This window comes from Nicotiana tabacum, chromosome 9, assembly GCF_000715075.1.
Source record: "Nicotiana tabacum cultivar K326 chromosome 9, ASM71507v2, whole genome shotgun sequence".
Lineage (NCBI taxonomy): Eukaryota > Viridiplantae > Streptophyta > Magnoliopsida > Solanales > Solanaceae > Nicotiana > Nicotiana tabacum.
The window spans coordinates 122,808,626-122,825,229 of NC_134088.1; the positions used below are offsets into that span (position 1 = coordinate 122,808,626).

The 16,604-nt window shown below is 36.7% G+C and overlaps 1 protein-coding gene across 1 annotated transcript; it reads right to left on the reverse strand.

Annotated features, from left to right (window-relative positions):
* Window positions 1-1,511: 1,511 nt before the first annotated feature.
* Window positions 1,512-4,063, reverse strand: LOC107819427 (cytochrome P450 82C4-like). Its single transcript, NM_001326047.1, is given in 2 exon segments — window positions 1,512-2,126; window positions 3,125-4,063. Coding segments are annotated over 2 exon segments (1,554 nt in total).
* Between the last annotated feature and the right edge of the window lie 12,541 nt (window positions 4,064-16,604).

The following is a 16,604-nucleotide window of genomic DNA, read 5'->3' on the forward strand; positions in this document are numbered from 1 at the left end:
TATCAAAATCCACTTCAAACCAAACTTATGAAATTCTAAAACCTTTAAGATGCCAATTTTCTATAATCAGCGTTGAAATGCTCCCGGACCACCCGATACTCAACCCAAACATACGCTCAAGTCTGAAATCATCATACGAACCTATTGGAACCTTCAAATCTCGATTCCGAGATCGTTTACTCAAACGTCAATCCTTAGTCAATCATTCCATCTTAAAACTTCCGAAATTAGAATTTTTCATCCGAATCAACTCTGAACTTCCCGAAATTTAATTCCGACCACATATACAAGTCATACAACATAAAGTGAAGTTACTCAAGGTCTCAAACCGCCAAACAACACGCTAGATCTCAAAACGGCCGATCGGATTGTTACAATTGCAAACGATTAAGGATATCTTTTGAAATCTATAACTCAATTTTGAGAGAGTTTGGTAAAAATTAGAGTTTGTTTTTGTTGGAATTTCAAATTGATACTCAAAAACAAAGACATAAATAAATTGTTTATATGCAAGTTTTATGTAAGTTGTATGCAAATTATATGTAAGTTATATGTTTTAACCAAATGTTTATACAACAAAAAATTCATACGCAAGTTTTATGTAAGTTATATGTTTTGATCGGATTTATACAACAAAACGTTGTATGTTTTGACTGAAGTTGCATATTTTATTAAAAAAACTCTTTTTGAAAATATCAAAATTTACTAAACCGTGTAATTATCAGTCACGATACAAAATCTCAATCAGTCGTGATAGCGCCTAACACATTTTCTAGGAAAGCCGAACATAGCAATAAAGAACCAAAATAGCGGAATTTACAGAAATAACAAAAGACTGAAAATACATGATAATTCTCCCAGAACTAATAAATACAGAGTCTTGAGCTCTAATACGAAAATAAAATTCTGAAATAACTAAGTACAATACTGTCTAAAGACAACAATACATAAGAAAAGAGACACCAAAACTTTCAACCCCGACTTATACAAGTGATTCTTTTCTGAAAGATTTTGTTAGGTTCTTAGTAGCAATCAATGGCAAATTTTTTCTTTTCCTTTACGTACCTTTTAGTCTCCTTGATAGTTGTGTTCCCTTATCCCAACGTACATAATTTCCATCACATTTCATTCTTATTGGTAAAGCGACCAGTATTTTGATCTCAACTTTGGCAAATTAAAGATCCTTTATTATTGAAAGATCGTCCAGTCCAGCAAAAGTTGGAAATGATTATTTCTTGAATTTGATGGAGTAATATCATGACACTAGGCAAATTTCAAACATAGAATAAGCTGTGGATCAAGTAAATAATTAACACTTTCACTGGAGATTGTGGTACAACCAGTCAATTATCTTCTACAAACCTTTATATATTAGCACAATTATTCTTTACTTATTATTACAAATGTACCAAATTAGAAAAACTCGTACTGACAATTAATTGATAAAAGGTAAATGAATATCCATTTAGGAGTATTATACAATGATCAACCAAGATGAAAGATCTTAGGTTTTAATAAAGCTCAGGTGCCAGGCGAGGCGCTATTATCAGTTCCACAGGATTTACCTTACGTATAGTTATGCCTGCACCTTCCTTCATATCCAAGGGCTCGTCATTTGGAGTTCTGTAATTGAAACCTTGGATCAAATGTGCCATTGTTAAGTGTTCCACTTGCAATGCATAAGTCATCCCTGGACAAGATCGTCTTCCAGAACCAAACGGGATATACTTATAGTACTGACCACGAAAGTCAATATCAGTAGCAATGAATCTCTCTGGATCGAAAGTATCAGGATCAGACCAGAGTTTAGGATCACGTTGCAGTTTCATGACGTTTGCGAATAATCTTGTCCCTTTAGGAATGTGATATCCACTAACAACACAATCTTCTACATTTTCGTGTGGTACTAACAAAGGTCCTGGTGGATATAATCGTAACACTTCTTTAACAATAGCTTGGAGGTATACCAAATCCTTAATATCACTCTCTTCTACCCATCTGTCCTTACCAACTTTTGTGTCTATCTCTTCTTGTGCTTTCGTCAAGGCCTTTTGATTGTTTATCAATAATGCCATTCCCCAATTTATGTGAAGAGCAACTGTGTCTGCTGCATCCAAGACCAAACTCTGGAAAAAAGAATAATTAAAAAAGGAATATCAATTATTCACATACCTTGTTTTAGTTAGTATAGTTATTGTCAAGTATGCACACATCTCATCTATACTATGATTTTTTTAATTGATTAACAATAAAATAATTCATTTATTTCAAATATTTTCTTAGAATTGTACGAGGTCAAGTTTATTTAGTGTAAAAGCAAACACACGTTTTAGACCTTACCTGTATATTCTATTTTTAATCCAATAAATCAAATATTTATCCAAAAAAAATGTATATCCTCTAAATAATCACTATTCTATAATAGACGTATTATATAGTTCCAATATAACTTGTCCGCAAACCAAATGACATAAGTATTAACTTTGACTATATTGATTTTCATCATTATTAAAAATAGAATAACGACATGAATCTATATTCAACAAGCAATTAAGGAATTTCCCCCTAAAAAAGAGAAGAATTCCGTTTGGTTTCATTTTTCTTATGCTGAATGGGAGTAAAGAAGTTTTATTCTATCAACGTGGTTCAATCAATTATAAGAGGTTATATCTCATCTTTTTACCATCAAAGATTTTGGAGTGGTAAATACTATTTCATTTTTATTCAGAGCTCTCGAGATAAAGTTCTGGAGTAAAGTCTCAACTGGTAGATACCGTTTTACCTCCCAAAGCCCGGGCGAATCCATATAGCCCCAAAAATAATCTCATCTTTTTCTGTTTACCATTCTATATTTTTATTAAATCATCCTTAGTATTTAGATAGTTTAACAAAAAGGTCAGTCTGATACATAAAGCATCCAGCATCCAGCATTGCAGGGTTCGGGAAGAGCCACACTCCAATTAGGGGTATGATGCAGACAACATAATCTAATACAAGCATTAGTGGTTGCACCTGAGGCTCGAACCTGTACACATAGATAACTTTACAGTTGCTCCAAATTATTATTAACATGTCTGCTCCTCAAAATAAAAGTGAATAAATGAAAAATGACAGATGAACTTACAAACACCGTTGCTTTAATGACAGTATCACGAGAGTAACCTTCACCAAGATATTCATTACTCATTTTTGAAAGCACCACATCAATGAAATCTTGTTCATTCCCTTCTGCATTAACCTCCATTTTTTCTCTTTTATTAATATGTTCCTCTAACCAATTCTGAAAAACAGAATCTATATCTTTAAAAGTCCTTTTCATAGCCTTAACATGCCCTTGAAAATCCACCCATTTAAATAATGGAATTGGAAATGCATCCCATAACACAAACTCCATTGATAAAATCATAAAATCCTTAAACGCTTTCTTAAATCTCTCCACTTGTTCATCTCCTTTACCGGATTCATAATTTTTTCCAGCGATCATCTTCACGATCAGACCAAAATTCAATTCTTCTAACCAATCAGTTAAATTTATCGTACTCGAATTTCCATCAATTCGAGTATATAAATTCTTAATGCTCGCTTGAATTCTTGCAAATCTCACGTGTTTGAATTTTTCGAGACGACTAGCGGAGAGAACTTCCTGAATAACTAATTTTCGATTTTTTCGCCAGTAAGGTCCGTAATTGGCCAAAAATAGCATGGCATTATTGTAGCCAAGGTAATCGCCGTAAAGAAAAGCTGGACGATTGGAAAAAATGGCGTCATTTGTAGAGAAACAGTCTTTTACAGCTTCGTAACTGCTTACAACTAAGACAAGGGGAAGGCCTAGCCGAAAAGTGAAAACGGGGCCGTATTTGTCAGCTAAGTCTCCGAGTTTTCGAGCTAATGGACGGTCGTCGCCGTCGTCATTGAAGTGGAAAAGATGGCCGATTACCGGCCATCCTCCGGGGATTTTCGGTGGTAAGGGTTTTGAAGGTTTTTGAGATTTTTTTGTCCATAGGAAGAAGAAGAGAAATGTGAAGGTTACTAGTCCTACAATGGCTTCTATGGGAGAAAGCATTATGGATTTTTAGATAAGAAGTTGAGAATATAACTATCGGCAACTTCCTTTTTATAGGTAACTGTAGGATGGGCATAATTCCATAATATGGTAAATAGAGAACTGTCGTACCGAAATAGAAAACATTAGTGTTTGATATACAGTATTTTAGTTGGTAGGGTAATTGGCCTAAGTTTTTAAAAAATCGGTGTTAAGTATGATATTTGATATTTAAAAATATAACACCTACATATTAATATCGTATCGAAATATATACTTTGTTACACAAGACACATATCATTGATTATAACATATTAAGTTGCACAATAATTTTCTTTTGCATTCATGTTGAGGTGGATGATAAAGCTCATGTACTTCTTTAAGAAAATGGCGGAACAAGATAGATAGTAGATTTTGACTCTTACTAGATAGGCTGTCAAGCAATTTAACGTAATGTTTCTACGATTTTAGGGTATTTCTTACTTCGTTACTCGTGGATTGATGACGTATCTGTTTAAATATTCCTTATTATATTCTCTAAGTTCACCAATTAACTCTAAGCAAGTAATAAGCCATTGTCAATGGTCAAATTTATTATCTCTCTCTCTCTCTCTCTCTCTCTATTGATACTAGCTGGTTTTGGACCGGGGCGGAGGGAGAGTATAACTTACGGATTCGGCCGAACCCAGTAGCTTTCGTTCAAACTATGTATTTGTCTTAAGAAATTCATTGAACATGTATAAATTATTAATTTAGAACCTAGTAACTTAAGAGATTTAGAATTCTGAACCCATAAGTTTCAAATCCTGGCTCCGCCTCTTGTTTTGGATAAAGATTTTGTCAACTGTCATGTGAGCTTAGAATGTTTTTTATTTTTGTATTTGTGAGTACTTCAATTAAAAATATTAGAGTATATGACTTTATGCACTAGTTATTATTCAAGCCAAACAAAGCGAAATTACCGAACAGAATAAATCAAAATTAAAAGAAAAAAAGTCGAACCAACGATAGGGTTGGGCTAAGATTTAACTAAATATGTAAACAAAAGATTTATGTTACAAATAAAAGAAATAGTATAACTTTATTAAATAATTTTGGACTAATCATTTGAATAATTAACTCAATATTCTTTGAAGTTAGCGGAATCATAGTTGAATCGTGATTGAGGGATAACTCACTTAATAAGTTGATGTGAAGGGTTCAAACTCCATACGTAACGTAGTATTCCTCTCCTCTATTGGCCAGAAACATAAATAGTCAAACATCCAGTTGGCAATTGCTAATGGGAAGTAACCGATTGCTCACGTTATCCTCGAACTAGAAATCTTCGGACTAGAAATTAGAATCATTCAGTGTATGTGTTCTGAATGTGTCCTTTTAGGCATTGTCCTTTTCCTTTTCAGACCTTTTCACTTACTCTTTTCGTATTGAACTAAAAAAGTCGGTGAATTTCAATATTAGAAATAGCATAGCCACAATCTCTATTCAACCCCACACGTAACTGTTTTTTTCTCTGTCTATAAAAGTCATCTTTTTCTTCAATCATTTACATTTTGATGTGCTATGTTAGAATTGTTTTTATCAGGAATTTGCTGGGTGTTAAAATAGTAAAGTTGTATTCGTGTGATCTATAAGTTACGGATTTAAGTCGTCGAAGCAGCCACTAATGCTTGCACCATCGTAAACTGTTTACATCACACCCCTTGAGATGCGGCTGTCACGATCTGAAATTCTCACCTTCGGGTACCGTGATGGCGCCTGATATTTCACTTACTAGGAAAGCCAACATTGGAGTAATTTTAACCATTTTTAACAATTCAATTTGATTAATAATAAAGAAATCAAATAACTGGAATAAAATCTGAACTGAAGTGAATAAGCCAAAATAATAGCGATATCTAAATACCATCCCAGAACTGGTGTCACAAGTACACGAGCTTCTAGAATAATACAAATAAGAGTCTGAATAAAAATAAGGTTGTCTGAAAGAAATCACACAGCTAAGATAAAGTGGAAGGGGACTTTAGAGATGCGAACGTCGTGCAGCTATACCTCAAGTCTCCTTTGATAGCTGAATCCGAGCAAATCTACAGTATGCCGCTGGGACCAACTCCAGTATCTGCATAAGAAGTGCAGAGAGCAGTATGAGTACAACCGACCCCATGTACTATATAAATGCCGAGCCTAACCTCGACGAAATAGAGACGAGGGTAAGGAAGGTCGCTTACATTAACCTGTACGCAATAATAATAATAATAATAATAATAATAATAATAATAATAATAATAATAATAATAATAATAATAATAATAATAATAATAATAATAATAATAATAATAATAATAATAATAATAATAATAATATGTCACGACCCGGAATTCCCACCGTCGGGACCGTGATGGTGCCTAACATTTCACTTGCTAGGCAAGCCAACGTTAGAGAATCATTTAAACCAATTCTTATTCCATTCAGTAAATAATACAATTAGCTAAGATGAATTATAGTGAGTGTGGAGTAATATAATAAAACTGCATTAATTACTACCACTCGGATCTGGAGTCACAATTCACGAGCATTTTAGAATTCACTACAAGTAATAGTCTCAAAAAAATATAACTATTTGGATGAAAGAAACAGTAAAACAGAAGGATAGACGGGGACTTCAAGATCTGTGAACGTGGACAGATCTACCTTGAGTCTCCGGATAGCGGTCCAACAGCTAAAATCCCAATCAACCCGAGCCGGTACCAAAATCTGCACAAAAAGTGTAGAGTACAGTATCAGTATAACCGACCTCATGTACTTGTAAGTGTCGTGCCTAACCTTGATGAAGTAGTGACGAGGCTAAGGCAAGGCACCTACAAATCAACATGTACAATTTAACAGTATATATACAAATAACAGTAATGAAGAGCTAAACAGGACATATCGGGAGGGGGAAACATGCTGGGGAAAATACAAGATAAAGAACTATAACAGAATGATAACTGAAACGACCAATATACTATGAATCAACAGAAACAACGAATACAGTAAAGGAAAAATGCACGGCATCACCCTTCGTGCTTTTACTCTCACTCTCACCATAAAATAATAGAAACGGCACGGCATCACCCTTCATGCATTAACTCTCATCTCATGGCACGACATTACCCTTCATGCATTAACACTCACAATATGGCACAACATCACTCTTCGTGCATTAACACTCACAATATGGCACGACACTACCCTTCGTGCATTAACACTCACAATATGGCACGGCATCACCCTTCGTGCATTAACACTCACAATATGGCACGACATCACCCTTCGTGCATTAACATTCACAATATGGCATGGCATCACCCTTCGTTCATTAACACTCACAATATGGCACGACATCACCCTTCGTGCTTTTAACACTCTCCCTTACCATAATGCAATGCATAAATAACAACTGGGAGATAGAATAACAAGTACAAGCCTTACTTCAATATTTGTTTCCACAATATTAATCTTAACTTTGAAATAAATACTCAATTATCACCAGAGAATCAGTAATCATGATATAAACGATCAATTTAACAACACTAGTCTAAACACATAACAATTAGGCATAGGAAAGAAACAATATAAGAAAAATCTGAGAAAATAGGGAAAACAGGTAAATTGGCGGCGCATAAGTACTCGTCACCTCACATATACGCCGCTCACATGAGTTTCACATAGCAAATAATCTGAGGTTCCTAATTCCTCAAGTCAGGATAAGACACAACACTTACTTTACTCCGAAAGCCACTTAATTCTCAATCACAGCTTTTCCTCTCAAATTCACCTCCAAACCACTCGTATCTATTCAAAAATGACTCAATAATATCAAGTATTGCTAAAGGAATTAATTATATTGCATAAATTAAATTTCCAAAACTTTTCCACCAAAAAGTCAAAAATCGACCCCGGGCCTACTTGGTCAAAACCCGAGGTTCGGACCAAATTCCATTTACCCATTCACCTTCGAGCCCGGATATATAACTGGTTTTGGAATCCAATCCCCAAATTTTTAAAATCCCTAGTTTTTACCCTAACCCCTAATTCTACCATGAAAACTCTAGATTTTTGGTTGCTAATTCATGAAATGTAATGGGTAATTGAAAGAAAATGGTTTAGAATTACTTATGAACACCTTGGGGAAGGAAATGACCCTTGAAAATCGTCTCTAGTCCGTTTGGTTTTTGAGAATAAATGGACAATTCCCATTTTGATTCTGTTTCAAGTGTTGGACGACAGTGTGCATCACGTTCGCGAGGCCACTGTCGCATTCGCGAAGAGCATTGGCTGCCAAGCCTTTGCTTTCGCGTAGGCTACCCTCCCCTAGCCTTCGCGTTCGCGAGACATCGCTCGCGTTCACGATGAAGGAAAGACTGTCTCCCCCCAGTGCCTAACACTACGCATTCGCGATGAGCGTGTCACGTTCGCGAAGGGTAACGCCCCCATCGCTTCGCGTTCGAGACCAAGCCTTCGCGTTCGCGAAGAAGAAAATTCCGGCCTCATCAGTTTACTCTTCGCGTTCGCGGGAGTACCTTCGTGAATGCAAAGAAGGACATGCCAGAACACCTACTGCAGCAAAATACCAGATTTTTCCAAGTCCAAAACATCCTGTGGCCTATCCGAAATTCACCCGAGCCCTCGGGGTTCCAAACCAAACATGCACACAAGTCTAAAAACATCATATGAACTTGCTAGCGTGATCAAATCGCCAAAATAACACCTAGAACTAAGAATTTAGCACCAAATCAAATGTAATTCTCAAGAACACTTTAAAATTTCTATTTTCTCAACTGGATGTCCGAATCACGTCAAATCAACTCCGTTTCTCACCAAATTTCACATACAAGTCTTAAATATCCTCGAACTAGAAATCATCGGACTAGAAATTAGAATCATTCAGTGTATTTGTTCTGAATGTGTCCTTTTAGGCATTGTCCTTTTCCTTTTCAGACCTTTTCACTTACTCTTTTCGTATTGAACTAAAAAAGTCGGTGAATTTCAATATTAGAAATATCATAGCCACAATCTCTTTTCAACCTCACACGTAACTATTTTTTTCTCTGTCTATAAAAGTCATCTTTTTCTTCAATCATTTACATTTTGATGTGCTATGTTAGAATTGTTTTTATCAGGAATTTGCTAGGTGTTAAAATAGTAAAGTTGTATTCGTGTGATCTATAAGTTACGGATTCAAGTCGTCAAAGCAGCAACTAATGCTTGCACCATCGTAAACTGTTTATATCACACCCCTTGAGATGCGGCTGTCACGATCTAAAATTCTCACCTTCGGGTACCGTGATGGAGCCTGACATTTCACTTGCTAGGAAAGCCAACATTGGAGTAATTTTAACCATTTTTAACAATTCAATTAGATTAATAATAAAGAAATCAAATAACTAGAATAAAATCTGAACTGAAATGAATAAGCCAAAATAATAGCGATATCTAAATACCATCCCAGAATTGGTGTCACAAGTGCACGAGCTTCTAGAATAAAACAAATAAGAGTCTGAATAAAAATAAGGTTGTCTGAAAGAAAGCACACAGCTAAGATAAAGTGGAAGGGGACTTCAGAGATGCGAACGTCGTGCAGCTATACCTCAAGTCTCCTTTGATATCTGAATCTGAGCAAATCTACAGTACACCGCTAGGACCAAATCCAGTATTTGCATAAGAAGTGCAGAGAGCAGTATGAGTACAACCGACCCCATGTACTATATAAATGCCGTGCCTAACCTCGACGAAATATAGACGAGGGTAAGGAAGGTCGCTTACATTAACTTGTACGCAATAATAATAATAATAATAATAATAATAATAATGATAATAATAATAATAATAATAATAATAATAATAATAATAATAATAATAATAATAATAATAATAATAATAATAATAATAATATGTCACGACCCGGAATTCCCACCGTCGGGACCGTGATGGTGCCTAACATTTCACTTGCTAGGCAAGCCAACGTTAGAGAATCATTTAAACCAATTCTTATTCCATTCAGTAAATAATACAATTAGCTAAGATGAATTATAGTGAGTGTGGAGTAATATAATAAAACTGCATTAATTACTACCACTCGGATCTGGAGTCACAATTCACGAGCATTTTAGAATTCACTACAAGTAATAGTCTCAAAAAAATATAACTATTTGGATGAAAGAAACAGTAAAACAGAAGGATAGACGGGGACTTCAAGATCTGTGAACGTGGACAGATCTACCTTGAGTCTCCGGATAGCGGTCCAACAGCTAAAATCCCGATCAACCCGAGCCGGTACCAAAATCTGCACAAAAAGTGTAGAGTACAGTATCAGTATAACCGACCTCATGTACTTGTAAGTGTCGAGCCTAACCTCGATGAAGTAGTGACGAGGCTAAGGCAAGGCACCTACAAATCAACATGTACAATTTAACAGTATATATACAAATAACAGTAATGAAGAGCTAAACAGGACATATCGGGAGGGGGAAACATGCTGGGGAAAATACAAGATAAAGAACTATAACAGAATGATAACTGAAACGACCAATATACTATGAATCAACAGAAACAACGAATACAGTAAAGGAAAAATGCACGGCATCACCCTTCGTGCTTTTACTCTCACTCTCACCATAAAATAATAGAAACGGCACGGCATCACCCTTCATGCATTAACTCTCATCTCATGGCACGACATTACCCTTCATGCATTAACACTCACAATATGGCACAACATCACTCTTCGTGCATTAACACTCACAATATGGCACGACACTACCCTTCGTGCATTAACACTCACAATATGGCACGGCATCACCCTTCGTGCATTAACACTCACAATATGGCACGACATCACCCTTCGTGCATTAACATTCACAATATGGCATGGCATCACCCTTCGTTCATTAACACTCACAATATGGCACGACATCACCCTTCGTGCTTTTAACACTCTCCCTTACCATAATGCAATGCATAAATAACAACTGGGAGATAGAATAACAAGTACAAGCCTTACTTCAATATTTGTTTCCACAATATTAATCTTAACTTTGAAATAAATACTCAATTATCACCAGAGAATCAGTAATCATGATATAAACGATCAATTTAACAACACTAGTCTAAACACATAACAATTAGGCATAGGAAAGAAACAATATAAGAAAAATCTGAGAAAATAGGGAAAACAGGTAAATTGGCGGCGCATAAGTACTCGTCACCTCACATATACGCCGCTCACATGAGTTTCACATAGCAAATAATCTGAGGTTCCTAATTCCTCAAGTCAGGATAAGACACAACACTTACTTTACTCCGAAAGCCACTTAATTCTCAATCACAGCTTTTCCTCTCAAATTCACCTCCAAACCACTCGTATCTATTCAAAAATGACTCAATAATATCAAGTATTGCTAAAGGAATTAATTATATTGCATAAATTAAATTTCCAAAACTTTTCCACCAAAAAGTCAAAAATCGACCCCGGGCCTACTTGGTCAAAACCCGAGGTTCGGACCAAATTCCATTTACCCATTCACCTTCGAGCCCGGATATATAACTGGTTTTGGAATCCAATCCCCAAATTTTTAAAATCCCTAGTTTTTACCCTAACCCCTAATTCTACCATGAAAACTCTAGATTTTTGGTTGCTAATTCATGAAATGTAATGGGTAATTGAAAGAAAATGGTTTAGAATTACTTATGAACACCTTGGGGAAGGAAATGACCCTTGAAAATCGTCTCTAGTCCGTTTGGTTTTTGAGAATAAATGGACAATTCCCATTTTGATTCTGTTTCAAGTGTTGGACGACAGTGTGCATCACGTTCGCGAGGCCACTGTCGCATTCGCGAAGAGCATTGGCTGCCAAGCCTTTGCTTTCGCGTAGGCTACCCTCCCCTAGCCTTCGCGTTCGCGAGACATCGCTCGCGTTCACGATGAAGGAAAGACTGTCTCCCCCCAGTGCCTAACACTACGCATTCGCGATGAGCGTGTCACGTTCGCGAAGGGTAACGCCCCCATCGCTTCGCGTTCGAGACCAAGCCTTCGCGTTCGCGAAGAAGAAAATTCCGGCCTCATCAGTTTACTCTTCGCGTTCGCGGGAGTACCTTCGTGAATGCAAAGAAGGACATGCCAGAACACCTACTGCAGCAAAATACCAGATTTTTCCAAGTCCAAAACATCCTGTGGCCTATCCGAAATTCACCCGAGCCCTCGGGGTTCCAAACCAAACATGCACACAAGTCTAAAAACATCATATGAACTTGCTAGCGTGATCAAATCGCCAAAATAACACCTAGAACTAAGAATTTAGCACCAAATCAAATGTAATTCTCAAGAACACTTTAAAATTTCTATTTTCTCAACTGGATGTCCGAATCACGTCAAATCAACTCCGTTTCTCACCAAATTTCACATACAAGTCTTAAATATCCTCGAACTAGAAATCATCGGACTAGAAATTAGAATCATTCAGTGTATTTGTTCTGAATGTGTCCTTTTAGGCATTGTCCTTTTCCTTTTCAGACCTTTTCACTTACTCTTTTCGTATTGAACTAAAAAAGTCGGTGAATTTCAATATTAGAAATATCATAGCCACAATCTCTTTTCAACCTCACACGTAACTATTTTTTTCTCTGTCTATAAAAGTCATCTTTTTCTTCAATCATTTACATTTTGATGTGCTATGTTAGAATTGTTTTTATCAGGAATTTGCTAGGTGTTAAAATAGTAAAGTTGTATTCGTGTGATCTATAAGTTACGGATTCAAGTCGTCAAAGCAGCAACTAATGCTTGCACCATCGTAAACTGTTTATATCACACCCCTTGAGATGCGGCTGTCACGATCTAAAATTCTCACCTTCGGGTACCGTGATGGAGCCTGACATTTCACTTGCTAGGAAAGCCAACATTGGAGTAATTTTAACCATTTTTAACAATTCAATTAGATTAATAATAAAGAAATCAAATAACTAGAATAAAATCTGAACTGAAATGAATAAGCCAAAATAATAGCGATATCTAAATACCATCCCAGAATTGGTGTCACAAGTGCACGAGCTTCTAGAATAAAACAAATAAGAGTCTGAATAAAAATAAGGTTGTCTGAAAGAAAGCACACAGCTAAGATAAAGTGGAAGGGGACTTCAGAGATGCGAACGTCGTGCAGCTATACCTCAAGTCTCCTTTGATATCTGAATCTGAGCAAATCTACAGTACACCGCTAGGACCAAATCCAGTATTTGCATAAGAAGTGCAGAGAGCAGTATGAGTACAACCGACCCCATGTACTATATAAATGCCGTGCCTAACCTCGACGAAATATAGACGAGGGTAAGGAAGGTCGCTTACATTAACTTGTACGCAATAATAATAATAATAATAATAATAATAATAATAATGATAATAATAATAATAATAATAATAATAATAATAATAATAATAATAATAATAATAATAATAATAATAATAATAATAATAATAATAATAATAATAATAATATGTCACGACCCGGAATTCCCACCGTCGGGACCGTGATGGTGCCTAACATTTCACTTGCTAGGTAAGCCAACGTTAGAGAATCATTTAAACCAATTCTTATTCCATTCAGTAAATAATAGCAATTAGCTAAGATGAATTATAGTGAGTGTGGAATAATATAATGAAACTGCATTAATTACTACCACTCGGATCTGGAGTCACAATTCACGAGCATTTTAGAATTCACTACAAGTAATAGTCTCAAAGAAATACAACTATTTGGATGAAAGAAATAGTAAAACAGAAGGATAGACGGGGACTTCAAGATCTGTGAACGCGGACAGATCTACCTTGAGTCTCCGGATAGCGGTCCAACAGCTAAAATCCCGATCAACCCGAGCCGGTACCAAAATCTGCCCAGAAAGTGTAGAGTACAGTATCAGTATAACCGACCTCATGTACTTGTAAGTGTCGAGCCTAACCTCGACGAAGTAGTGACGAGGCTAAGGCAAGGCACCTACAAATCAACATGTACAATTTAACAGTAATGAAGAGCTAAACAGGACATATCGGGAGGGGGAAACATGCTGGGGGAAATACGAGATAAAGAACTATAACAAAATGATAACTGAAATGACCAATATACTATGAATCAACAGAAACAACGAATACAGTAAAGGAAAAATGCAAGGCATCACCCTTCGTGCTTTTACTCTCACTCTCACCATAAAACAATAGAAACGGCACGGCATCACCCTTCGTGCATTAACTCTCATCTCATGGCACGATATCACCCTTCATGCATTAACACTCACAATATGGCACGACATCACTCTTCGTGCATTAGCACTCCCAATATGGTACGACATTACCCTTCGTGCATTAACACTCACAATATGGCACGGCATCACCCTTCGTGCATTAACATTCACAATATGGCACGATATCACCCTTCGTGCGTTAACATTCACAATATGGCATGGCATCACCCTTCGTGCATTAACACTCACAATATGGCACGACATCACCCTTCGTGCTTTTAACACTCTCCCTTACCATAATGCAATGCATAAATAACAACAGGGAGATAGAATAACAAGTACAAGCCTTACTTCCACATTTGGTTCCACAATATTAATCTCAACATTGAAATAAGTACTCAATTATCACCAGAGAATCAGTAATCATGATATGAACGATCAATTTAACAACACTAGTTTAAACACATAACAATTAGGCATTGGAAAGAGACAATATAAGAAAAATCTGAGAAAATAGGGAAAACGGGTAAATTGGCGGCGCATAAGTACTCGTCACCTCACATATACGCCGCTCACATGAGTTTCACATAGCAAATAATCTGAGGTTCCTAATTCCCTCAAGTCAGGGTAAGACACAACACTTACCTTGCTCCGAAGGCCACTTAATTCTCAATCACAGCTTTTTCTCTCAAATTCACCTCCAAACCACTCGTATCTATTCAAAAATGACTCAATAATATCAAGTATTTCTAAAGGAATTAATTATATTGCATAAATTAAATTTCCAAAATTTTTCCACCAAAAAGTCAAAAATCGACCCCGGGCCTGCTTGGTCAAAACCCGAGGTTCGGACCAAAATCCATTTACCCATTCACCCCCGAGCCCGGATATATAATTGGTTTTGGAATCCAATCCCCAAATTTCCGAAATCCCTAGTTTTTACCCTAACCCCTAATTCTACCATGAAAACTCTAGATTTTTGGTTGCTAATTCATGAAATGTAATGGGTAATTGAAAGAAAATGGTTTAGAATCACTTATGAACACCTTGGGGAAGGAAATGACCCTTGAAAATCGTCTCTAGTCTGTTTGGTTTTTAAGAATAAATGGACAATTCCCATTTTGATTCTGTTTTAAGTGTTGGACGACAGTGTGCATCACGTTCGCGAGGCCACTGTCGCATTCGCGAAGAGCATTGGCTGCCAAGCCTTTGCGTTCGCGTAGGCTACCCTCCCCTAGCCTTCGCGTTCGCGAGACATCGCTCGCGTTCGCGAGACATCGCTCGCGTTCGCGATGAAGGAAAGACTGTCTCCCCCCAGTGCCTAACACTACGCGTTCGCGATGAGCGTGTCATGTTCACGAAGGGTAATGCCCCCATCGCTTCGCGTTCGAGACCTAGCCTTCGTGTTCGCGAAGAAGAAAATTCCGGCCTCATCAGTTTACTCTTCGCGTTCGCGGGAGTACCTTCGTGAACGCGAAGAAGGTCATGCCAGAACACCTGCTGCAGCAAAATACCAGATTTTCCCAAGTCCAAAACATCCTGTGGCCTATCCGAAACTCACCCGAGCCTTCGGGGTTCCAAACCAAACATGCACACAAGTCTAAAAACATCATATGAACTTGCTCGCGTGATCAAATCGCCAAAATAACACCTAGAATTAAGAATTTAGCACCAAATCAAATGAAATTCTCAAGAACACTTTAAAATTTCTATTTTCTCAACTGGATGTCCGAATCACATCAAATCAACTCCGTTTCTCACCAAATTTTACATACAAGTCTTAAATATCCTCGAACTAGAAATCATCGGACTAGAAATTAGAATCATTTAGTGTATTTGTTCTGAATGTGTCCTTTTAGGCATTGTCCTTTTCCTTTTCAGACCTTTTCACTTACTCTTTTCGTATTGAACTAAAAAAGTCGGTGAATTTCAATATTAGAAATAGCATAGCCACAATCTCTGTTCAACCCCACACATAACTGTTGTTTTCTCTGTCTATAAAAGTCATCTTTTTCTTCAATCATTTACATTTTGATGTGCTATGTTAGAATTGTTTTTATCAGGAATTTGCTAGGTGTTAAAATAGTAAAGTTGTATTCGTGTGATCTATAAGTTATGGATTCAAGCCGTGGAAGCAGAGGTCGATCCAGAATTCGAAGGTTGCTGGTGCCACCATGTTATGCATACAGTATACATATTAGTAGCTACAAAGACAGATTAGGAATAATGGGTCGGTTCGCTTAGTTTTTGGTTAATTTGAATAGGCCTTTCATTCACAAAACAAATAAGTTCGATT